This window comes from Mastigoproctus giganteus, chromosome 2 (assembly GCF_048544385.1).
Source record: "Mastigoproctus giganteus isolate SK-2022 chromosome 2, ASM4854438v1, whole genome shotgun sequence".
NCBI classification, from domain to species: Eukaryota; Metazoa; Arthropoda; class Arachnida; order Uropygi; family Thelyphonidae; genus Mastigoproctus; species Mastigoproctus giganteus.
The window spans coordinates 214,803,648-214,831,139 of NC_143576.1; the positions used below are offsets into that span (position 1 = coordinate 214,803,648).

The window sequence follows — 27,492 nt, forward strand, 5'->3', positions numbered from 1 at the left end:
AGAAAAAAATGCGGTTTCACAATTGTTCCCTGATGTCCCACTAATCTGCTCTAAATCTCCCTGGGACGGACTGGAGTGTGTAATCAAGTCAACCATAGTACGGCCCATTTATTTGTGGGTTATAGTCAAGCTACTTCGTCGCAGGAAGAGAGATGCCAGATTCCAACTGACTGCTATCATGAATAATTCTCAAGTCTTTCACTACGGATACTTTTGTTAGAATAATGGATAAAGCCAAAAATCGTTAGAGCCTGCAAAAGTCTAGCGGTTTCGCAATTTAGTCTGAAAGGCGTGCAGCAAGTGTTTAGAATTTATTATGCATTTATTTGGAATTGGATTCAGAATGGCTATACGAAACCGAAACCGACTAAACACAACTTTATTCAAGAGATGATCATTTCAATAAACGTGCTGTTGCTTTTCCCTTTTAAAATCCAATCAAACTTTGCTCTGCTATGTATATAATGTTATTATTGAGTTAATTCCTGTTGTATTTTAATTCTCCCCTGATTAAATCCCATGTAAATGAAACGTTCACATAGTATACAAGTACAGCGCAATACTGGACGAGTTTGTTCTGTCATTAATCCCCCCCTTTTAGATTTTCTTAGCTTAGGATTTCCTCTGCACAAGTATTAAATATCGTGTGGCTGTTATCCTAAAGAGAGAGAGAGAGAGAGAGAGAGAGAGAGAGAGAGAGAGAGAGAGAGAGAGAGAGAGAGAGATTTATACCATTGCCTTGTTTAACATCGAACAGCATGAGTCTAAGGTACTGTTCCATTAGCAGAAGCTTACTGTCATTACTTCGAAAGCTTTCTGCCGTTTATTTTCTGTAATTTGATTAGGGTTCTGATCATTTCAGTTGGTGAATATCGAATTGCGAGATGCAATTAAGACATTCGTATCTTATTATAATTGCATTTATTCGTTTCTTTACTGAAGTTACTTGTTTAACAAAGAAAAAACACAACTTCTGCATCAAAATTAGTATGTTAAGTCTTAAGACATATTCCTCTGCATCTAATGTTATCCCTTCTGACGTATTCGAATGAAGAACACCACATAAAAAACTTGACAAAGGTAGAAAACAATAATCTCAAATGCAGAAAGAACAATTAAAATGAACTTGTTTCTTTTCTCTTTTAAAATCTCCACAATACCATCCATTGGTCATCTTCTATTCATTTCAATCTTACTTGTTTGCAGAATTTTTGGTAACTAAAAGTCATGTGATATGAATAACACCCTCATTGGTATGCGAATTTAAAGTTTTCTCTAGCTGTTCTAAAGAAATGTAGTGCGTGTTTTGTCATAAGCAAGTAAACCAGTACGCGTCGAATCCTTTGCCATTTCTTGTATCTGAGGAAACTTATAAATTTCCTTTGATTTCACCATTTCAGACCGATCCTGAATACATTTGCCAAAACATGAAAACGCGTGTATCTTCTTCGCCGCAAGGTACGTTCAACACGACCAACCATAGTAACATGGCGGGGGACACGTCTTCCTGACTGTGACAATTCGAAATCCTTAAATTATTACTCACCTTAAAAAACAAATAAACTCGAAGTTGATAACGATAACATGATGACTTCTGAACGTTTTAAACGTAACGAATGGCAATGAGTGTATTAGATCGCGTGAGCAACTTGGAGACATATAATAAGCGTGCAGTGCAATGGAATCCTAACGATTAGCTCTCTCTTTTAAGGTAGGCAATTTCGCAATTGGTAGCAGAATTTTATTATTATTACTTTTTTCGGGAAAAAAGGACACGATTGTGCTAACGTGTAAATTGTTAATAATTTAAATAGTTAAAGCGCAAATTGCTAATCAAAGAAAACATTAATTGTCGAAAGAAAACGCCTTCCTTATTTTGATGATCATAAAAAAATTTATTTATTTAATAAACATAAAAGATACAAAAAGATTAATTTTATTAATCCAAACCGTGAATATCTTGGTGAACTATTCTTATTGTTAATAAAAGAGTAAAATAAAATTAATTACGTGCAATGCACTTAAAAAGATTTTTATCCACCAAATTAATTGTGGCACTTAAATTGGTACATCAAACACCATCAGTTCCTCTGAGTTTTCTGCCGTTTGTTTTCTGTAATTTGATTACGGTTCGTATAATTTCAGTTGGTATTGAATTGCGAGATTGTAATTGCAATCTCGCAATTCGTTTCTTTAATCAAGTTTCTTGTTTTTCAAAAAGAAAAAAACCATGCATTCTGCACACATGTTAATAAGTTAATGACTGTAATCTTAAGACATTGTCTCCATCTAATGTTACCCCTACGGTCTTATTAGAATAATGAAGAATACCACATTATAAAAATTCTTTTCTCTTTTAAGACCTCCAAGATACCATCCATTGGTCATCTTCGATTCATTTCAATCATACTTGTTTGCAGAATTTTTAGCTAACTAAAAGTCATGTGATATGAATATATTATGAATTACATAAATCTGCAATTCAAAATTTTTACAATTTGAATAAATAAACTGATTTAACAATAATAACTAATACTATAATTATCATTTAAAATTGCAAATTATTAATTATTGTTAATTTATTGTTAATATGTTAAAATATTATTTATTATTCAGAACGACGATCTGTCCTAAGCCAATAATTAATGATTGACTTGAGAAAGCTCTAGTGGATAGCACAGTGCACCATCCCACACCGTATGATAAAGGTCCGGGTTCGAATCCCGGATCTTTTTCATACGGGGAGAAATTTTTATGGGCTTTTTTCACAATGTGGCTGAGTTAGTCGGTCTCAGGCGAGAGTTGCATGGTTCTATTCCCGTAAACTTGGGTTTTTTATTCAGCAAATCGCCCACAGAACATAAGCAGTTGACCAACGTAATATACACGCCCCAATATGGTCAGTCGGTGATGTGCCTGAAACTCTACAACAGCAGTTTCAAACTTCTTTCAGAATACTTTTAAAATCACTGTTAAAAGGTAAAGTTCTTTATTGATTACTCATCTTAAATAGCGATTCTGGACAATCTTCTCAAGAGCACGTGATCCGCGATATTACAGGGCCTTAACCGTATTCCTGTTTAATATTTTTTTAAATATAAAAATAAAGAATTTCTCTATTTAAAAAAAACGTATTAAGTGGGAAAACATCACTGTGTATTCTTTATCACGAACTTTTTATGCTGGAAAACTTTTTCCCCGGAAATTTCTTTGAGGGAAATAATACTGTACATTACAATATATAGAATTTAAATTAGGAATTAGTACAGGGGAAAACGTCTCATGCGGGAATTTCTTATCCGGGTTCTACTATATATCAATATTATGCCATCTCTCGCTCTCTGTACCAATTAATTTTCTTCTTCACTATGAAGCGACCAATTAGATAAAGACAATGAAGTCTTCTTTTTCTTTTGATAGAAAAAAGGTATTCTACATTCATAAATCTCTTATTGCAATATTTATTAGAACGCATATAAATCTTTCCAATTTTTCTTTCTTTCTGTTTTGTACACTTCTCCATGCTTATAAGCTCTCGTGGTTAGTATAGTAAGTATAATCATCACTGTCCTCCTCACACTGGTTGAATAGACCTGAGTTCGAATCCCATCAGTGACGTGAGGAATTCCTATGGGTCTTTTTGCAACATGAGATTACAATGTTAGGTTTTTCAGTGTTGTTCGTACTGTAAGTAAAAAATTCTTCCGATAAATCAGAGCTGCTAATATTTTTTCTCAGTCCGATCTGAATTATGAAACAATGCTACACTTATCACACCTTTGAAAATGTTAATTTAGACAGTCTTCGCTTAAAAAAAACTTAAATTGGTACATACACTCATTATTATTATTATTATTAGTAGTAAAATTATAATTATTATTTCTATGTAATTTGTCCATGTACAAATCCATGTATATCGTACATTTTAAAATATGATCATGTTCAGCAGTTGAAAACGGCTAAAAAAACCTGGACAGTTGTTGGTGGTTATGGAAACCAGTAATTGATCTAGCTGGATCACCAAGTTCAGAATTATCTACTAGAAAAATAGTTCCAATAGAACAAATCAAAGTTTATTTGAATTGTTCCAGTATAGTTCCAAATGAAATAAACTTCAAATGAACTAGAAATCCTTCTGCAGAATTAGATCTTACAAAATATGTTCTAATTGGCACGATTATTGCAGTCCTAGCAAAAATTAATTACTTATATCCTCAAATAGAACAGGCAGAAGTAAGTATGTAAGGCGATCATAGGTTAAAGCTTACTAGATGACTGTTTCCAATGTGACCTTGAAAACTAATGTTCTCATATCATATAGCGCTAGCTGGCTTTGGCTCTCCACCAGTACTGAAAATAGAGGGTGGCAGCTCGATTGTCAAAATTGAATGGAACAAACAAATAAACAAAAAAAAAAAGGCTTGTTCTCTTGCCCTCAGTTTTTCAATGTTATCAAAAGCACTGCGCATATCCTACCTTCAATTTTTGTTGGTTATTTTTCTACCTATATGAACAAAAGTTCAAATGGATAGTTCATTATGGGTAGTTCACACGAGGACGATAAGTTCTGTATCTTTGCGATACTTAATACTGTTATCAGTAATTTTAATAATTTGTCCAAGTCTATTTATAAAAGAATCGCATTAGTTTCTTAATTACTCTTCAAATTTAATTTATGTAAGTGTCGAAAATCTAAATATGTAATTCAAGTATGTTGAAGGAATTCTGTTTTACATCCTTTCTGAACAACAAGTAAAATTTTTTGTTAATTATCTTGAATTGTAAACTTCTCGTGTTTGTTTTATGAGGAAGAAAATACTTAGAGCTTTATTATTATTTAAATAATACGATTTTTGAGAATCTTTCCTAATTCAACATTTTATTTCTCATTGTTCCATTATTTACTTATTATTTTTTCTGGTCTTTTTCCTGCTCTTCCAATCTTTCTCTTTTACTACATTAAGTACAATATTGGAATTTAAACTGGTACAAATTTAAAGTCCGCCTTCCTTATATTTTTTGTTTTCTTCAAATATATTTCTCGATTTGAATTAAAATCTCCGTTTATAGAGATAGTAGTAGTAATCGAGTCCACAACAACAGATGGAAGTCTGTTCCAGCAATCAACTACCCGCTGGCTAAAGGCAAATTTCCGCCCATCTATTTATTCTACAACTATCTTTCCTCAATTTGAGTTTATGCCCCCTCAGGTCTGTAATCTGAGCAAGAGGAAGAATCCCATCAACATTGAGCCTGCTCAACCCATTCAGGGCCTTGTAAACCTCAATCAGATCACCTCGCAGATGCCTAGTCTCGAGACGTTGCAATTTTCAGTGCTTAAGCGACATTTCTTTCACCCTTTTCTGGGAGAAAAAACCATGCAATCCTTCCCTGAGACCGATTAACTCAGCTTATTGTGAAAAAGGCCCATAAAAATTCCTCACATCATCGACGTGACTCGAACTCAGGTCTTTCCGCCCCTATCTGTCAAGGATCATTTTATTTGTTTGCGTTTTGTCCAATGGCTTATTCAAAAAATCTGGAAAAAAAAAAATCGAAACACTTAAAAAAATCTAAAACATTCTTAATTAATGCTGCTGTTGCGTCTGTCTTTGCTGCTGATACTGATTTGAACTTGTGTGGTTATCTTCTTTTGAATATATTATCTTGTTTAATGTAATAGCAATATGTGTAATTTACGTTTTTCATTTTTTTCTGTAACTAGAACAACTTTTTATGTTTTATACATCCACCCTGCTGCTGTGGAATTTTATGAATAATGCCTGCTTATTTTTCTTCCTGACTTGGAAGACAAAAAAACAGGTGGTATTTTGCTTTTCGTTTTCAATGGATCCCAATTCTAGTCAGGAAGATAAGGAATATTTTATACTGAAATTGTGAATGAACGAAATAAAATTTATATGGATTTGGCGTTCCCCATTGAAAAATGGAAAAAAGATTTTCATTCTTCAATGGCATCACTGGTTCCAGGAATCTCTGTTCCAGTGTTGTTCTGGACCAGTTCATGGTAGGATCTTGGGGTAAATTCAGCACCTCGTGGAATCCATTTTCCAACGACTTGAGGCTGTTCTGGTAGCTAAAGGGCGTGCTAATCACTACTAAGCCGATATACCTCATAAAGTGGTCATGGAGCGTATGTTTTTATGTGTTGGAATGTCTTATAATGGGAGATTTTAACTTCCCAGATATTTGACTGGAACTTGTGGGTTAGTCACTCACACACTAGTCAGACTTTTGTGGATTTATTGGATGATTGTTTTCTGCAGCAGCATGTTCGAGAGGCAACCAGAGAGAGTAATACTCTTGATCTGGTTATCAGCAGTGATCATTCATGTATTAAGAATTTGCAGATAAAGGAACCACTAGGTGGCAGTGATCACAGTGTGCTGAAGTGGGATTTACTCAAAGAGGTAACTACCATCAGGGGTAAAGGAAAGGGTTTTTGCTTCCGTAAAGGGGAGTACAGTGGTCTCAGACAGTTTTTAAATTCTGTACAGTGGGATCAACTGACGATGTTACCAACAGTACATTCTAAGTGGGAAGCATTCAAGGAATTAATTGTGGAAGCTACTAAAAGTTTCATACCTATTAAGAAATATTGTTCAAGGTTTAGGTCTAAATGGTTATCTAATGAACTAATGAGACTCGTAACAGAGAAGAAAAATGCATGGGATGCATATAAATTATCAAGCGACTCAGAAGCCTATGGCAGATATAAGTTAATCTGTAATCAGGTCACAAAGGAGGTTAGGCAGGCGAAGGCAGATTACGAGAAATCCTTGGCAAAAGATGCTAAGAAAAACAGCAAGGATTTCTTTACTTATATAAACTCTAAAAGAAAGGGGATGAATCTGATTGGTCCACTTGACATCGATGGTTCGACTGTTGATGATCCTGCTCAGATGGCAAACAAACTGAATGAGTATTTTGCATCTACATTCACACGTGAGGAATTATTAAGGTTTGAAAATGGCAGAAAGTTATCAAATTGTAGCAAGATACTTAATGATTTTGTAATAACTGAGAGCAAAGTGGAGGAGAAATTGTTGAAGTTAAACATAAGAAAAGCACCTGGGGTGGATGGGTCTATCCAGTTATATTAAAGGAGGCGGCAAAGCAACTAAGCAAACCCTTAGCCATAATTATGAGAGCATCCTTGGACTCAGGGGAGGTTCGCACAGACTGGAGATGTGCAAATGTATCCCCAATTCACAAAGGGGGATCGAAGGGTGACACGAGTAATTACAGACCAGTTAGTTTAACTTCTGTTCCGGGTAAAATAATGGAGTCACTGGTTAAAGATGCATTGCAGGATCATCTGCAATAATTCAGACACAGCGTGGGTTTGTTAAGGGAAAGTCTTGTCTGACAAATTTGATAGGATATTATGATGTGGTTACAAAGGAACTGGATGCAAAAAATAATTTTGATATCATATATTTGGATTTCAGGAAAGCTTTTGACACTGTTGCGCATGGAAGACTATTGTACAAATTGGAGCAGAATGGTATTAAGGGTAAGTTGCTACAATGGATAAAAGGATGGTTAAGTGGGAGAAGACAGAGGGTGGTAATCAATGGGTGCTGCTCTTCTTGGACTAATGTTATTAGTGGAGTCCCACAGGGTTCGGTGTTAGGTCCACTGTTGTTTTGTATATTTATCAATGATATTGATGAAGGTATATCAGGCTTAATGTCGAAGTTTGCAGATGATACAAAGGTTGGCAGGGTTGTTAATGACAGTAATGGCAGTGTGCTACTGCAACAGAATCTAGATAATTTGGGCAGATTGGCTAAGAAGTGGCAACTGAAGTTTAACCTTAACAAATGCAAAGTACTGCATATGGGTAGAAGTAACCCCAGAGAAACGTACCAACTGTGTGGTACTACACTTAAGGTGGTAGAAATGAAAAAGACCTGGGAGTAATTGTGCAGTCAGATATGAAGTTTTCTGAGCAATGCAGACAGGCTGCCAGGGCAGGTCATGGGGTTTTGTCAATGATATATAGGAATTTTGCTAGCAGGGAGAAGGAGGTGATTGTCCCTCTGTATAAGGCAATGGTCAGACCAGGCCTCGAGTACTGCGTACAGGTCTGGAGGCCTCATTTTAGGAAGGATGTAGATTTACTTGAGCGTGTACAGAGAAGGGCAACAAGATTGGTGAGGGGAATGAAGGGATCCTCTTACCAAGAGAGGCTTAAGTTCTGCAAATTGCAGTGGCTGGAGACTAGGCACCTGCGCTGTGATCTGATTGAGGTATATTAGGCCTTGAATGGGTTGAGCACGCTGAATTCTGATGGGATCCTTCCACTTGTTCAGATTACGAACCTAAGGGGGCATGAATTCAAATTAAGAAAGGACAGATGTAGAATAGATGTGCGGAAATTTGCCTTTAGCCAGCGGGTGGTTAATTGCTGGAACAAACTTCCATCTGTGGTTGTGGAAGTTGATAGGTTAAATAAATTTAAGGAGGAAGTGGACAGGCATTTGGAGGGAATGGTGTGATTTTTTTTTTTTTTTTTTTGGCTGATGCTGCATAAGTTCATACACTTGCTTTCTTGCATCATGCCACTACTACTACTACTATTTAAAATTCTGTCTGAAGTTGAGTTGTGAAAAAAAATTAAACGATTATAGTTCGTCAACATTGGGATTAATTTGTGCTTTGATAATGAATAAAGAGTTTTAAAAAGCAGGTGAATGTGTATAGGCACATGACTGCTTAAACTGCATGGAAAATATTAGTAAGGACTGTAGTCACCAACATTTATTTTTACTTGTGCTTAATCATTTTACGTATCCAAAACTGTTACCAACTGTAGCATTATATGCCAAAACGTGTTTGGTAAATCGCTACCATTGAGACTCTTATGCCTTTGTATGTTAAAACACTGTAAATTAAGCAGCGCTCTTCACACATCCAAGTTTAGCTTCTTCTTCTTCATTTGGACAGCCTTTGGCGTTGCCAACAAAAGTCGCCAAGAATTGTTTCTCCCACACTGGTTGAGAGAGAGATGTACACGGCTATATGTTTGGAGAGAAATACACGAGGAGGGGAACGACACGTGCCATGAAAAGAGGTGGAAAATGTACAGAAAGGTGTACAAACTTGGAAGTACTTAAATAAATCGTTATTGCATCTAATCTCGAAGTACACAGGATTGCAATAATACTCTCTACCACCAATAGAAAAGGAAATGAAGCCGAAGATTTAACGAAAGCAAAATGAACACTTTGTAAGTTGTGGGGAAGGGTAAATGGAGATGAGTCAAAGGTGCTAGCCTGCACCTAGATATTGAGTGCAACCTTGAGGAGTGCCTGACAAGCAAACATTCACGCACCAGTGTTGTGCCAGCGTAACATCTGCTATGGGTGCAGAGTCAAGGTGCGACCCACATCGAGTTTTAAGTCTTAACTTGTACAAGTGCGCATTTTCTATTTTGGGGCCATCTGACGCTCTTCTGGGCATCATTAAGCCATCAATAGAAAGTATTCCTCCTTTCTATAAATCATTGCGAGTATTACAGTGGACTAAAACAGTCTGGATTTGATTCTAATCGTCGGCAGAAGTTTGAAATATCCCCATTAAGTCAGAAGAAACTTGTATGGTTTTGTTTTGACATCATGATTTGAGTATGATTTTTAAAACCTAATCCAACCCTCTCCATGAAGTGTCACGGGTGGTAGTAGAGGATGAAACAAGGGAGATGAAGTAACAAGTACACCCTTCATGTAAAATGCAAAGTGGGTTCACAAATTTTTGAGTTGGGAGAAGGGTTTTTATATTGAGCTCAAGTAGTGCATCATGGTGTTCAACTTTATCTCTTTCATGCTACATATTTCCAAGAAAATGTGTTATCATCCAAAGTCTCATGTCAGTTAACATTCTTTTCTGCAATCTTACATGCAGATACTTATAATACATTTCTTACCTATATTTATGAGTCATTTGTCTTTGCTTCGTCCCAGTCATTATTTATCTCACTAGACTCTAATGCTACCTTAGAAATGCATTTTAAAGATTTAAATTGCGTTTTTCTTACAACCCTGAAGACCGTATTTCTAACATTGAATTTTTTTATTTGTGTTATCTTTCTTCATGCTCTGTGTTTAGAGTTCACGAGGTGCTATCTGGGGAGTATCACTGTATTATGCTTTAATCACTACAAATATTAAATAATTATTATGTGATTTGGTGTCTTCTTTATAAATTTCTCTGAAATTTATGAAATTCTCTGCTGCAAATCATTATTATCATCATCAGCCATTTTCACTCAACTGCAGGAACTGGAAAGTTGCCTCTCCAGCAACTTTCCAGTTCCTTCTGTTTTGTGCAATGGCCATCCATTTACTACCCACGAACTCGTGAATTTCATCTGTCCATCTCCGTTGTTGTCTTCCAGGTTTTCTTTTAGCTCCTCATGGGTACCCTTCTGTTATTTTCTTAATCTATCTGTCATCATGTCTTCGAGCTAGATGTCCTGCCCAAGATCATTTTAGTTCTTTAGTTTTGATAAGAATGTCCTTTACTTGAGTTTGCTGCCTAATCCATGTGTTTCTCTTCTTATCTAACAGTCTGATTCCCAATATAATTCGTTCCATTCTTCGCTGTGTAGTTCTCAGCTTCTCTTCCATTCTTTTGGTGAGTGCCCAAGTTTCACTTCCATAAGTCATGGCTGGAAGTATACATTGGTTCATTATTTCACGTTTCAGACAAACTGGGATATTGCTCCTCAGTATTTAACCATATTTCCTGAATGCTATCCATCCGAAATTTATTCTTCTCGTGACTTGCAACCATTTATCATTATTACAGCTAATGACTTGTCCACTATTAACCACTTGTCCACTATATAACCACTATTATACGCTACTGTATTAATTTAAAATGATTTGAAGAAAACCTTTGTTTCTGTGGTATTATTTTGAATATTAAATCTTGAATTACGAGACCATTTCATTAATTTCATTTTAAAATTTCCAACTTCCAAAATCTCGAGTAGAAATAAATTGCGTAAACTCTGGAAAAAGATTTACGTAATACGTGAAAACGGTTTTGTGTGGACTCTTTCTACTTTTAGAAATAACAGGGAGTCGCATTGGTGTCACAAAAGTAGTTCATCATATTATTGTCCTATTTCGGCTAGTCTCGTGTCTCTCTGCATTATCCGGTTGGAGCATCAGTTAGAATGAGCGCCACCTCCGTGAGTTGTCGCGATATTTGTTGTTTACTCCCATCATTTTGGAAACCGTCGAAAAGCGAAAGAGCATCTGGCATCCTGTGCATTCAGCAGAGTTATTTTTGTAACCAAACAGGAGATGCATTGTTATTCCGTACCTCCCGCCTCTTTAGCACTACTGACTTTTACCATTCTTCCACTCTTGAACAGATTAATCAACTGAAGGAAGAAGTAAGAACAGGTCTAAGATGTTTATCAACGAAACTTGAAATAGAGGGAGCTAAAATCTACCGTACACTACATACGTGTACCCAACGTCTACTTTTGGAAAATTTGGCAGAGATACTCTTTATCGCGCATCCTTATCGATTCTGTAATTCATTTTCTATTTTTCTCCCTCTAAGTAATGCGAAAGATAAATGCCCTTTATCTCTGTCTTGCATCGATTTCATCTTTAAACCTTTCTTGTACGGTAGTTCTAGACTGAACATGAATAAGCCCATTATGGTGATTTGCAATGTCACCGGTTTTTTTTTTTTTTTTTCTAAACACATATATGGATTATGTCAGAAGGCTCGAAGAGAGAAGCAGTCAAGGATTAGCAAAATTCCAGGAAACGTAGTCATCACCAAATGTGGGCTGAAGAGATTTTTTTTACCTGCCGAGCAGAGTTCCACCTTCATGGAGAATAGCTCATTTATGAAGTTCATTGTGAACCACACCAAAGAGTAATATGTGGACATTGAGGAGGAACTTAAGCACGTGAAAGTAATGTTTCCCATTCGCTAGCCATTGCTGTATGAGCATTCACGCCCCCTCCTCTCCGGAAATCAGTCTCTCTCTGTACAGAAGATGATCGAAGGCCGCCCCTCGCCTGGTGTAACGTATGGATCTTGTAAGGGAATCGAAACATTTTGAGGACTCGTGTCCTCATAATGGAATATGCCTTTCGCATGTGACGCCATCATCGTAGAAAGAGCAGGATGGCATCTTCTGTGGATCCACTGACAATTTCTTAAGTTTCTTAGAATTTGGGTTTTTTTTCCCTTCATTTTAGGAAGTAGTTCCTGTTCTTAAGGCTTTTAAAACGGTACACCCGATGCGTATCCAAGGCGTTACTGCTGTTCTGGTAAAAGAGCTTTATTAACACAGCACGATCTTTCACTTGCAGTACCGTATTAGCTTTTGCTTGCTACATCTTATCTGCTTTTATTATACCTAAGACGTGGACTAATCTGCATGCAGTTTCGAGCGCATCCTGGCGCGCCACATTTTGGAAACTGGGCTCTTTTATGTCTTTAGTTTTCAGGTGGTTCGGATGTCATCTCTTCCAAATTTAGGATATTCGTGATTTACCACCTAGAGGAGGCCAAAGTTACGCAGTTTAATTGTAACCACCTTGTATGTGGTTATGGTGGAATTCGATATAACGCAAGTTTTAAATTACGCTACTTATTTTTGTGTAAAGTAATCTAAAAAAGCCAGCGTTAAAAATGGAAATTGAAGTTTCCCTCTCCGCTAGCACGGTGGTTGTGTGCGTTCTTCCTCCACACAGTTTGTGGAAGGCTTCTAATTCCATTATGACCAAATAAACTTTTATGGAGTAGTTTTATAGTGAATTCAAGTTAAGGACGCATGGAGGTTGGCCCCAGGCGAGAGACGCACGGTTTTTACTTCCAGAAACTCATGTTTTTCTCTAGAAAAAGAAAAAAGAAACCCGACCATGGAATTCCAAAGAAATCCCATTTCTTTCACATGGTTTAAGAGTTAAAACTCAATACACCTGCATTGTGTTTATCTTTGAAAAAATTGCGTGTATGCTCTTGTAGGGTTGCCCGTTTGCTGGACGAGAAAATCATGCTGCCTTCTCTCGAGACCGATTGATTCGGCCACTGTGTGAAAATAACCCATAAACATTCCTCACATAATTGAACGGGATTCGAACCGCGGCCTTTTTCGCAAGGTTTGGAAGGACGATGATTGTAAATACTTCACTATTTACTAGGCAATCTGAATGCTTAAACATAAGAAACCATCTTGCCTGTTTTTAATTTTTTCAAACGTAATATTGCGTTTCCAAGATGAGAAAATTCCTTGCAAGTTATGTATAGCACGGTCATTTGGCGCGTATACTCTCTATAATTAATGTCTGACAAATCATCATGGAATCTGGATAGTAAATGATGTTGCTGAAACGTAGAGTCAATTAAATGACATTTATGTTGTGCCGATGGGAAGGGTTGTGTTAATTTTCCAATCACAGGGCTTATAGTTAATTTTTTGATGGTAAACACTAGTAAGCGATGCTACAATGTTCCAGACTGGATCTACCTTTTCTGTTTAATCGCCAAGCGTTACATTTCTTATACTTGCGTGTAACGAAATTCCTCACGTATCTTAACTGCCAGGAAAAGGAATATCCATTAAAACTTTGGCTGGTTGCCGGTTTGTATATAAACAACAAATACGCCTTTGATTACGTTATCAACATTGGTCTTTAGTAGGTCGTGCTGGCACTTGGGCCAAGACGTCTGGGGAGTTTTAACACAAGGAGGAGCATTTGAATGTATGTGTGTTGTGAAGGGAGTCGAGAATATATGCAAATTACTGACGTATAACGAAGTCAGAGGAGAGTTATTGCAAAAAAGAGGGTTTACGTTTTCTGATGTAAAGAAAATTCTTTTATGATGATGGCGAGAATGTTTGTGGTACAGAGTTCATTATTATATCTCTAACTCAATTATAAAAACGAAGAAAACTGGAGAAATATTATTTATGTTTTTCTCCAAAACCGTTTCAATAAAATCGGCGACTTTTTTCCCTTGTAAAGGTGGTTGATCAATGAAATTGTAATTCACTTAATTGGAGCTAGATTACTTATGGTCTAGCTCCAGTTAAACAGAGTAGGAGCTGTTTTTAACCATTTAAATGATTTCTGGTGTTTTATGGGCATTTTGATATTCCTGTGTACTATTTTGTTTTTCTTATTTACGTTACAATGATGATTAATTAAATTTCAATGGCAATTTTATCATGTCAGTAATAACTACAGTCTGATATTTGTTGAGAGTGAATTAAAAATGAAAACTTTCTCCAATCTCTGCTATTTTATTTCGAAGATCCCTTTTGGTTAGCGTAGTGGTTATGATAGCTGTTCTTCTGTTCACAAAAAGCTTGGGTTCGGATTACGTTTAAGTAGGTTCCAGAAAACAAAAGTTTGGTTAAGCTGGTTGAGTTCTTTTCCAGTACTCTACTTCGCCCAAGACGGGACTCGAACTGAGTCCTCTGTGAATTATCTTGTATTTGAATGGATGTATTAATTAATACAATACGTAATATGAATCAGCTTTTGTACGAATTATTCGTATTATCTGCTACAAGTAATTTCAGAGTGCAGCAGAACTGTAGCAGATTTTTTTTTGCATGTCTGTCTGTGTTTTTCTGAAGATAGTATCCGAAGCATACAGTTGCAATCAAAGATTTTATTTTAGCTTGCTTTTTTCTCATGAAATTTATATATTTAGACTTCCGTTCCTTCTTACAGTTATCAATAAAGAACCCGGATATGCTTAGCAGAGGTCAGTGAACTTGGTTACAATAAGAAACACCTTTGCGTAGTTTAGGCTCATAGCCAGAAAAAGCTAGAGGGTCGTAATTTCACGAACTATCTGCCACTAAACACCTGCACTACTACGCTACTACTACCTAGGATGAAAGTAGCAGCCGTTCGAGATAATACGTGTATATGTACTGTACTGTACTGCATATTCAGCTTAATTTAGATTCACGTTTTTAGCACAAAAAAGGACAGAGATTAGTCTGTAGCTCACTTTTTTACTTCAGCAGTTAATTAATCTTTATAAAAAAAATGCTTTAAATATCTCTGGGACAAATATGCTCTGGAATTAAAACATGAAACTAAAAGCAACGGAAGAATAATTTTATAATAAGTTTAAAATGAATGGACTATTTAGCTAAAACCTCTGGTTTTAAAGCTTTGACTACAAAATCTTGACTACATTTTTGTTAGTCCAGAATTTTTCTGTAAAGTTGAGACAACTTACGGGTAATTAATTGTGTTTTCTGTGTGCTTGGGAACCGTTCTTCCTGGTCACGAAACCAAACTTATAGAGTCTCCCATTAATTTACAATTTTTGAATTGTAAATAGATTGAATTTCGATCAATCGCAGCATTGAACAGCACGGTAATATAGGAGTTATTTAATTTCGGTACAAGTTCTGTTTGAACTCGAGAAGATAAAGAGGATATTCATGCATGAAATATAGTAGAGTACAATTCAAGAGTTTCTACGTAGGGTCTTACTCGCATTTAAAATTTTTATTTTATATATATATATTGTTTTTATTTTTTTTTAATACCACAGGATTTTTCCCCCTCTGGAATGCCACCCCAGAGAAATCTGGCCCACTTTTTGATGGGTCAGAGATTCTTATTAAGACTGTATGAGATCTACTGGCTCACCTCGTGATATGGTCGAGTATTCGGAAGCAGCTTTCCAGGTTTGGCGAAGAAACCGACTACATCAAAAAATCAACTGTGTAATGTTTCAGGGAATATACCAGCCACTTTAATGCATTATATGAATACATTATAACTTATAAGAGAAACTATTGCTCCCTATAACTCACTCTTTACATCTATTGTAGATGGTGACATCATCCTGCTGCCCAGATGGTAGGAAACTTTATGGTTAAATTTGTACAAGCTGTTAATCTGCTCTCATTGCTTGGTGTTTATTGTCATTTTGAGTAGTTTATCTAAAGTAATGTAGTAGGATTATTTAATTTAAATTAAACGTAACACCACTCAATGTCTGTCTGTCTGCCACTTATTTGACAATCCCTGAAGAAGCGCTGCTTGGAGTTAGCTATTAACCAACTGGTGTGAAGACCGCTCCCGATCTTCACACCAGTTGCAAATTTTGAGATCACTATCACTCCCTGTATCCTTTCGTCACTTAAGAATGTCAGAAATAGGAGCGGTCTCAGCAAGATTCATGAGAGATCTCACTTCTTAAAAAAAATGAGACCCCCATTCCAAAGAAAGAAGAAGCTAGCCACTTACAAACAAGCAAGTACATTTGTTTTTCGTTTTCGGAAAGTGAAATGGCTTCTAAATTTCAATATCTATATTTCTTAATTGACATTCATTTCTGAAAGTATATATCAAATAAGTAGTGGTTTAATAAAAATAGAAAGAGAATGAAAGACCACGTTTTTAAGTACTGAATATCGGCTAACTCAGCCACGAGAAGAGGAAAAAGGCCCACGATTGGCATTGAAAATCGACTCAGGCTTTTCCATGTACTTTGAGAAAACATTAACAGTACTTGCTAAAGTAGCTTTTTAGCTCTATCATTGAAAAGAAACTTGTCAAGAAATTGGCACATTATTCATCAATGAATTGGTGAGGCATGAGTGGACGATACAAAAGAAGAATCTTGGACTCAATGTGTTCTACAAATATTTAAAGGGAGGCATTTTTTCACTTCATTTTAGCCTATTAGTCTTGTTCCGGACTGATAATGCGGGTTCATTTGCCTTTTATTCTGTGCTTGCTTTTCTTAAAAATGCTCAAGACACTGATTGCCCAAAATGTCCAAAAAAACTGATTGTCCAAGTAGTGTTGCCAATAAAAATTTACATTATTAATCCCACTTTGTAGAATTTGGAAGATGGAATTCTTAACATTCATTATTTTCTGAAATAAAATCTGCAAGTAGTTGTAAGATGCCAGCAAATTTCTTATAACCTCTCAACCCTCAACTTATCTATACTATGAGAGTACTGCAGATTTCAACGACCTTTCGTGTTTGGGATTGCTAAAAATACGTATTTCTTAACAGAAGTTTCGAAAGCAGCTAATGTCCACGAAAGCTACATAGGGCTGTTAAAATACACTAATGTGCTTTGCTTTCGCTCTTCCAGACTTTCTCAGTCATCAGACAATTCACCTGTCCCCTTTATTATTAGCATACCACTTTCTTAGAATGTTTATTGACAAATTCTCCACGAAAATCTTTTTGTGGAAAGTAATAAAATTCAAGACGAAAGCATCAAAGTGAACTATGTGTTTACATACATACAACAATCTTGGTGTTTGGGTCGTTGACCTGTCTTAAAGATTGACAACATTAGTTTCAGGTTCCTCTGCCAGGTCTCATCGGTTCTTATAAACAAGAGAAGAAACAGAAGTTGCAAGAATAACCCAAACGCGTTATCGGGTAAAAGCATCGAAGCAGCCAAGAGAAACAGGACGAAGAGGATGTCAGTTCTATTCATAATCTCCTTTCCTACCAGAGCCATTTGTCATAGCTGTTATCCAGGCATGAAAAATGAAATTTCGAGATCCCCTTGACAGGCGCAAGCACGCACTAGAAATCTCAAGACAGCAGAAGGAATTGTAGATAAATTCTGTTTGCTGATGTTTCTTATCACGACTTCCTATTGGAAACGCATTATCGTCAAAAGTGATGTAGTAAAGTCGTTCTGTGATTGTTAAGATATGTGATATATTGCTTTTCTCGCTACGATATTAGAAACGAAAGAAAGAAAACTTTTCCTTAAATTAAACTGAGGCAGGTAGGTAATTTCATCCACGAATGCACTGTCAGTCTCATCATAAAGTAAGAATTTCTTAAGGAGAATTGATATTTAAAACTAAATTCTCGCCAACAATAACATCAGATTTGAAGTGTAATTAAATAATTTATTGAAGTTGGGTCATTTTTATGCAGAACTGTTCTAAATTGGACAGTTGTTTTATGATTATATATTCATTATACACCATTCTTGCTAATTACGGTTGAAATTAATTCTATAAAACTTTTCCTGACCACACAAGCCACATGAAACAAAATGATATTCTAGAACAATACTTATTCAGATTCGAAAAGGTGAATTATGTCCTCTCTTGATCCTTTTTGATTGAGTTTATTTGAAGCGTTCATATAGGGAAAAGAGAGTTGGCTTATTGAGAATCCTTTATTATTTTTTTAACCTTTTGTTTGAGATTGAAACTTTTGTTTCAGAAGTATATTTTGTTCACTTTTAATTTGGAAAAAGGGTGAAGGATTTTCATCCACAAAAAAAGGAGAGAAATAAAATATTACAGCCAAATTGTCAAAGTGATGTTTAAGTACGAGTATAAACTCGTATATAAAGTCACTATAAACTTTTACAAATCAGTTACATGCAGAATATTCTTAAATGAAAATATAAATATGTACTGATGAGCGTTTTATTTTCTCCTCATACCGATTAGACATTCTCATTATCAGAATGAGATGTAATAAATTACGTCATCACTAAATTAAATCTTAGCGTTTCATATCATAAGGTCAACTTACGTTCACACTTTAATCCTTGCCTAAATAATCCGTATAGCAACGAACCACAGTGGTCGCAGAAGGTAGGACTGAGGTAGTTGTGGACTCTAAAGCGATGCGGAACATCGATTTTGAATCTCTCGCGTAAATACTAGAAGAGAGAGAGAGAGAGAAAAAAAAAGATTTGCTGTTGTTCTTTGTATACAATCATAAAAGAATAACTATTGTAATTGCATTTAATGATTTTCAGCTAAATTTATTGCCTCTCCATTGACCGATTAAGAAAATTAGATCAAAAATTAGAAAAATTAAAACTAGTGGATGTACTACAAAATTATTTCAGGAAAACTTTAATTTTTCTTTTTTTACTTGATGAAAGATTGCACACACTCCACTGTGTGAAACAACGCGGTGACCGCCTTGGTAAAGCTCGTAGCTTTCTGTAAGTTTTAAATACTGTATAATTGGCGAATCCACCCTGAACAGCATCACTGTTCAGGGTGGATCCTGAACAGAGAAGATCAATTCAACAGTTATCCATGAAAAATAAAAAAAATTAAATGAATGTCATTTGGTTTCTTTTTTACGGATAACCAATCAAGTATTTCTTTTTTAAGATTCCCAAAGAGGGTCACCATGTACAGAAACTTTGAATTCATAAAAATATTCATACTAATCCCATTAATATATTCGAAATTAGTGAAACGACTATGCCTCCTTCAAGTCCAGTATATTTTACAAATTCTTTAAATTAAAGTAACTTTCCCAAGGCTCATTCGTTTCTTTGACTTGGATTTAATACCAACTGTTCGGCGATACATTGACTTCTGAAGTGAAATAAGAAATGAAACCAAAAGGATTTTGCTCTGGACTTAAGCGTCAAATACTCATTAGCATGTTACCAAAATGCCCATGAGGTTTTTTTTAATTATTATTATTAAGATTAGTGTATACAGTGCCAAGAATAACTAGGAGCACCTTAGCAAAAAAGTTAGGTGCTCATAAATCCGTTACTACCAGTTCTAACTAGTAAAAACTAGAAGCGCCTAACAGCATTCGACAAAACTAGTTTTTACTAGTAAGGACTAGTAAAAACTAGAAGCGCCTAACAGCATTCGACAAAACTAGTTTTTACTAGTAAGGACTAGTAAAAACTAGTTAAGGACTGCGCCTGCTGGTAAAAACTCGATTACAAAGCGTAACTCCTAGTATTTACTGATATTCTTAGTAAAAACTAATTCTTACCGCCTACCTTTGAGTAAAAACTAATTCCTTCGAAATTTCAGTTAGCGAAACAAAAACTCTGTGAAATGGGAGTTAAACTTGCGAACAAGACTCTTACCCATGCATTTTTGCGACGTGGTGATGGACAAGTCTAGCTCCGCAGTGATTGACTGATAATCACAACGACTTTCCTTTAGAGTGAAGTGGTTTTGCAAGTGAGTACAGATAGCAGGAATACGATGCATAGATGGCACAGATTTTCATTTTGAACTAGTTAAAAAAGGTTATGTTAGGTTAGTTTACGCCACCACTCGAAAAATTAACAGAATAAAATGGTTTTCATGAATATTTTATTGTGAATAGTCTCCCGAAGGCGAATATTTGATATAATAGGCATTCAAATTCCAAGTATCCGATATAAATCGATCTACCACCCTAAGACCCACACATTATGTAAATTATTCATGTCTATAAAAACCCTTGTTGCGACCACACCACTTCATTCCCCATTTTTGGCTTGCACAGTGGGATAGCCTCATCTCCAGTATTCAGGATGGCAAGTCATCGTCGTTTAGATGATTCTTTGAGATGGTGGATCGTTGGACGACTTGAAGCTGGGCAGTTGTAGGCGGTAGGTGGCACATTGGCTTAATGTGTTACTCAGTATCGTTTCGGCACTATGGAAGAAGTTTCAGGAGACAGGAGTCATTATAAGAAGAGCTGGCCAAGGTCGTCCGAAGGCTACATCAACCAGAACAGATCTCTATCTGACTCTAACAGCAAGACGGAACATCGCAAGCTGCAGGAGTTATACCACGTTTTCTACGTGTTCTGTTAATTTTGTAGGACAGTGTAGCATCTGTGCATAGCCAGTTATGAGTGTTGTGTAGTCTTGTATGTTTAGCGTTGTGTTGTTCAACTAGCCGCTTAGCAGCCAGTCAGAGAAAAGCACCTGAAAACTCGCAGGATAATTCACGTCCTTTGCCGAGGATGCTGATCATCTGCACTATTTTATTGATATTCTGTGCTAGGGTGCCCTCTGGAAACCTGGGATTCCAGAGGGTGAGCCCTGTAAAAAATAAATAAAATAAAATAATTGAAAAATAATAATAAATGAAAAAAGAATGGAAAATCGATTGACAGCAAGAAGTGAGGGATTTATAGTTATAACTTAATTAGGGTTGATAAAGCAACCATTAGAATATGAACAGAGTCAGCAACAAGAATCAATAAACAGCGTGCGCAATAGAAATCGGTGGATTTCTATTGCGCATTTGGAATTCACTAGGTTCCACTGATTTAATCAAGATGTCAGGAGCTCTGCACTGCATTTGGTAAAACCAAAGTCTCACTAAGCCCTCTAGTTCTTGCTGATTACGGAAGTGGCGCTTTACTTGAACAAAATTTTGAGGTATAATCCCATTTATGCTGTTTACCATAGCCATCATCCAATTCCGAAGTCTCTTCTCTGGAAGTGGATTGGGAATTGGCAAATCGTCATTGTAAGACACTCGGGTAACAGAAGGTGGCGTGTTGGGACACATTATAGCTTTTCTACTCGGAGTCGTTTCAGGTGATATTAGTGGACAAGTAGCTATCTAATAGTGCTGCAATTCGCAGCCCAGTGATAACTTAAACCCCAAGATATGAGGTAACAGAAAGGCACTGCAATTTAAACCCCAAGATATGAGGCACTGCAATTTAAGTCTGTATATATTGTGAACAGAAAGCCTAATTCTTACTTTGGGCAGTTAAATACGGTACATGGTACATAAGGCGTAATAAAGCTTTTAATTGTGGAAAGGTGATCAAAATGGTAGCTTGGGTAGTCGAGCTTTAATAATTGATATTTGCTGTCTTCGTAGCGCAGTGCTGGTAATGGCAATTTCTCAGCATGCGAAATGAGACATCATGTAGAAAGACCTCTTGATTTTTGCATTTTGCGAAGTTATCGCATTTCGCAGGGCTTTGCATGATTAACAATTTTGAGTAAGCCTTATTTAAAATGTATTTAGTTAGTACCAGAATTACAAGATTAAGTTTATAAATGAAAAACGAACTGCGTGTCCTTCTTTAAACTTCATGAATATTTTATGGACTTACTAGCCTTCGTGGGTTTGAAATATTACAAAACTAGGTTTACGCAGTTGGGTGATGAATATTAAAGTATCTTTATAATTCAACGTTAAGGAAAAGTCAGCGAGGTAGAAAATAAATTTCAGTCTATAAGAAATGCTCGTACATCCATATCCATCACAGCCAGTTGATAGTTTCAAAGCTCATCGTTTCCATACACTATAAAAATAAATTCTGTGGTTGGAAGAATATATTGTGTTGCGATTATTACATCTGGAAGTTTTCTAACTGGCTTATACAATATTCAGTCAAGTGTAATATCAAAGCAATTTTGTCCATTGTAAATAACATATTAAATTTCACTTTACAATGACTTAGAACCTTACCAGTGTAGCCTGAGATTCTTTTCCTGAACCCGGACATTTGCCTAAAATTTTGTCATGGCATCTTTTATGAACGGCTACTTGGCACACTGTAAAAAAAAAAAGAACAAGAGAATTTATTCAGTGGATTTTATCATATTGAAATCTTGAAAGGTTCTATGAAGATTTGAAGCCAAGCCAGATCAAATCTTTATGATAAAACACGTCAAAAAGCCTTGGGTTTATTCAGTAACTGTAATCGATGTCCAGTGAGGAAGACGTAGAGCATTTGCATACGTCTGAATTAAACCAGCTAATTTCATAGTTGTCCTTTGAACTCCAGAACAACTTGAGCACGTTCCCTTGTACATCTTATGCCATACACTTTGAGCAACTTCATTAATGGGGTTATCCTTATATTTTTTAGGACCAGCACAATTAAAAACTATCCAGTTTAAAGTAATATACCATTTTAGCCCTTTTTGGAGAGGTCTGGGTTTGAATCCCGTCGATGACGGGAGGAATTTTTAAACCTCATCGAGCGAAGCTGTAGTTAGCCGATCTCAGAGGTAGGGTGTGGTGTTATAACATGAGTTATTCTGGGCTTTTCAGCTTGCGACTTGTACGCTGAAATAATGAGTAATAAATTAATGTGACGATTAAAAACATGATTGAATAATTCAAACAATTTTTACTTTAAGAAATGCATTAAAAAGAACTTTAATTCATTTCTTATAAACTATAAATGTTGCAATAAAAGTTGGGACGCGAATTTCTCTATAGCAAACGTGCAAATAAAAAGAAACCTAGATTGTTTTATTATAAAGGTTATATGAGCAGAAGCTGATGTCAAATTTTGAATGTTTGCTTAATGTGAATCAATTGATTCTCTGCATGTAGAGAAAATTATTGAAAATTCATGATTATTGAGGATTTGGCCTGTTTCAGAATACAATTTAATAAGATAAACATAAAATCTCAACTTATAAATGTTAAAATTCAGGAGCGCTTGATATGGTTCAACTTCTGATATGACTCCATAAAACTATGCGATTACTTTTGCTATGCATCTCTTTTCCATCACAAAAGAAAATTAAGGCCTCTAAATAAATAAAGAAACGTTGCCCTAGCAAAACGTAGTTATCTGTTATCTTCTGTTGAGTTTTATATAAATGAATCGTCAGTGCTGAGAGGTAGCTGTTCCAGATGGCACTGGTGTTTCAGGACTATAGTGGAGTAAGTTTTCTAGAGTGTGACAGTCATCCTTGGAATTATCCTTGGAAAATACTGCTGTTAGCACCAAAAGTGAAAGATTTGGTAAATACCCTAGACCGAGATTCAAAGAAATCGCTTTAAATGAAGAAAGTTTGGCTTTCTACCAGAGTCATGACACTGGCTCGTTGTTTGCAAAATAATTAATTGTCACTAGTTTTGGGAGCATCGCCACGCGGCTTTAGAGGCGTCAGAATGTCCCTGACGGTTCTGATCTATCTGTCGTGTATACTAATTGGTTTATCACAATTATCCCTTGAGCCGATGACAGCTTGGAAAACTGAAAAACATCTCAATAAATATTAGTTAAAGGGGACGCCCAGTGGCATTCGAAGTTCGCCATTTAAGGAGAAGTCTCATCTCTATTCGCTTCCATTACTACTGTATGCATCAGGAAACTTTCAACAAGAGCAAAATTACTCTTCATGAACATAAATTCCCAAATGGCGTGTAATCAGCAGGGAAAAAATCATTCATTGTATGAAGATAAATGAAGTACCCTTTTTTTAATACTAAATTTTCTTGCTGAGCACTCTTCTGTTTCTTCTCTATTTGAATCACCTTTCCCATACGTCAAAGTAGTTTGTTTTTTATTATGCAGCAAATGAAAATAAAAGGCACTGTTTCACCACATGAGAATTTTGTTTTAAGGAGCTTATTGCTCTATTGCTAATAAAAGCAGCCAAAGCTTACAATATCCAGTACCTTCAAAACATCTGTCTTAAAAGAACCAACCTCCGCGCAGTCAAAGAGACCCTATATACTCTTCAGTGCGAATGCAATTCCACCAACATAGGGAAGTCTACAGATTATAGAAAGAACTGACGAACATAAAGCAGTCATGTATAGCAGGATCGACAAATCGTAACAGCCTTGCTCGCAGACGTGCATGGGAATTTCACTACCAATTGGCTTTCTCAATAGGTCCTTCCTACTCCAGGAGAGTATTTAAAGACGTGTTTTTCATTTAGTATGGTACATATTGAAATATTGAATGAACAACAATCAACAAAAAAGGAAAGAAGCCTGCTTCAACCAAACATTTTACATGTTCTATGGAGTTATAAGTCATGGAGAAGGTAAAGAAGATACCACAATCCCAAAATGAGCCTCTGCATACTAGGAACAAAGTATTCAAGTCTCAAGAAGACCATAACTTATCTTAAAGTTAATTTGTTGCATTTTTATTTCGTATCATTCTTTCATTCTAGAAAGTTCAACCACGAATATCTTCTCTGTCCTTTAATGTCCTCTCTGAAGATTCTTCTCAATATCCAAAAATAGCGAGCTAAGTTTAAGTTCCACCATTCACTCGAAGAGCATGTTAATATAAGTTAATCTTAATTATCTCTATCTTATTTGATTTAATTCATACCATTTCTGCACCGACTGCTTGGCTACAAAGTTAATATTCTTTTTAGATTATTTGATATATTCTCTCTTTGATTTGAATATTTAGACTATAAACTGTAATAAAATGACGGTTGACTTTTTGATTGGTATAAATAGTATAATCCATATTTTATGTATTACTTTCAGAGGCAACTAGTACGACTTGAAGTTCTTCTACTCTCCAACCCCCCAATATCCCGAGAAAATTACGCTATTACCAAGTGAATTGCTTGCTTCGCAGTGGGGTATGTGTCCGTCTGAATAGGTTTGAATGTTTAGTACTACGGGCCTTTTTAGTTTTCTTCGAGATAACCCTGACAGAAGTCATCTACTTAGATATGTTGCACCGATAACTCTTATAGGAGGACTTTGGACGAAAGTTTTTATTTCAACAAAATAGAACTCTAGCCCATTGGTTATCTCGCATGCGTCTCCATCTGGATGGATGTTTCCGGCAGTTGGATTGGATGCGGGAGATTTAATTGCTTGGCCACCAAGATCTCTAGATTTAACTCATTTAGTTTTTCTATGAAGTTTCATTAAAGATAACATATACGTGCTCCCGTTGCCTCTTATACTGCAGAAACTGAAGGATCGGATCACACCAGCTGTTCAACTTTTGGACTGCAACCAATTTCGTAACACATGGGAAGGAGGATTTAACTATCCGTCAGACGTGTTGTATCACATTACACTAGGTGTCTGCGAAGAACATCCATAGATTGTGAAAAAAAAAAGTTTTGCATTAATTTATGTGATGCACCCTTTGAATTAAAATATACAATTAGTGCGTTATGGATTTATGTTGCCTGAAACATCGTAAAAGGCGCTGTATATATTTATATTTCATTTTCTGCTTACCTCCATTTCTTGTTGTACCTTTAAGGATTTGAGTGTGTTGATGAATGAATGTGACAGATGTTTCTTTATATTTACTCGTTTAAATCTTTTAGTTATAATTTTACAAAAAAAAAAAAAGCCCCTTTCGGTTAATGTCCTTTATCTTTATATTTGTATAATAATCAATAAACATATATTCATTATATGATTATAAAGTATACGACTATTCTGGCCCACACATAGTGCTCCATTTTGTTGCAGCAAAATTCATGCCATATATTATTGTATAAACATTGTTTATCCATCTCAATATGAGTAGAAAATGTCAGGCAAATGGCTGAACAAAGAAAAAGCAGAAAAAAACTAGCAATTAAAAATTAAATTAGATTGTTAGTACTTTATGATGTCATTGAACGGCCAAGCCGAATAACGGCTAACTTTGATAAGTTGATAACACACGTGTAAGAGAAATGCTTAGAAACATGTTCAAAGAATAATACAGCTCCTAAGCATCTATACATCAACCTAAGTGGCCTCTGGAGTTATTTCTAGTTACTAAACTACAAAATTTAGTTACGTTAATAATTTATACGAAGTGCGAATAAAGAGCACGAAGGACGCGTATTTATTATTAATGTGAGCGTTTATTTCTGTACATTAAATACAGCATTCAAAGTCGTTCATGCTGCCTCAGCTTACTGACCTCGTATATAATTTTAATCGCGTAATATCACATGAGTGTGGAACTTACAAATTATAAGATAGCTAATGCTACTGGCCCTTTGAAAATGAAGAAAAGTAAAAAAAAGAAGAGAAAAAAAGTAGAATAGTCTAGTTTTATTTTTATTTCTTTCGGTCGTTGCTTGCAAGAATTATTATGGAGGTTATAGAGCGGATTTATGGGTGTCATATGGGGCTCGAAATTTTCTGTTAGGACGGGAAGACATCTTTTAAATAAACAACAGACTTCTCTTTTGGGTGGGAAGCACAGAAAAGCTGGTCATTCGCAAGCTAGCATATAAATAAAGGTACAGAAATATTCCTTCTGTTCTGAATATTTGATGAATGAATTTCATCGACAAATTTCCATTAAAGCAGATATTTAATCTCACTACAGTCATGTGATTCTTCTTTTTCGTATAAATACTTTCCTGTAATAATAATAATAATAATAATAATAATCGTGTCAACCACAGGTATGGTGCCAAAGACCCTACATACAGCCTAGCAGCAATAGGTCTCCCAGCGAACATCTATAAGGAACTCCAGAAATTCGCAATCCTGAACACCTGTAGGATAGTCAGAGAGTTCCTCGACCAACAGTAACACCAGACATAACAACAACCACCCTGTGTACTTAGTAGCAATACCCGTCACGAGATGGAACCCCCAATCTGGGAGAAATAATATAAGAGCAATAATAATAATAATAATAATAATAATAATAATAATAATAATAATGAGGACCAAAGAGGCTTCTACAGGAGTCTCAGAGAAGGCGGGAAAGAAAGGAACGGACCACCCGAGCAGAATACGATTGAGGAGTTCTGGAGAAACATATGGAGCAGGGAAGTAAGACATAACAGCCAAGCCCACTGGATAGAACTAGATAGCATCTACAAAGTCAATCCGATAGTGACAAACTTCCTAGGAGAAACGATTGCGAAATGGAGTACCACAATTAAGGTCGAAAACATCACAACTAGACCAATCCCCATCAGGAGAGGAAACTTCCAGGGCGATGCCCTGAGCCCATTGTGGTTCTGTCTAGCATTTA

General features: G+C 35.9%; 1 protein-coding gene across 1 annotated transcript in view; it reads right to left on the bottom strand.

The window, feature by feature from the left end:
- Positions 1-20,800: 20,800 nt before the first annotated feature.
- The window catches only part of LOC150090077 (protein kinase C delta type-like), a 38,208-nt gene continuing 31,516 nt past the window's right edge, over positions 20,801-27,492 (bottom strand). Inside the window, exons 5-6 of the mRNA XM_090390166.1 lie at positions 22,236-22,321; positions 20,801-20,842 (exon numbers count right to left, since the gene is read on the bottom strand). Of these exons, the coding sequence (XP_090246292.1) occupies positions 20,801-20,842; positions 22,236-22,321 (128 nt within the window). The remainder of the gene's footprint in view (positions 20,843-22,235; positions 22,322-27,492) is intronic.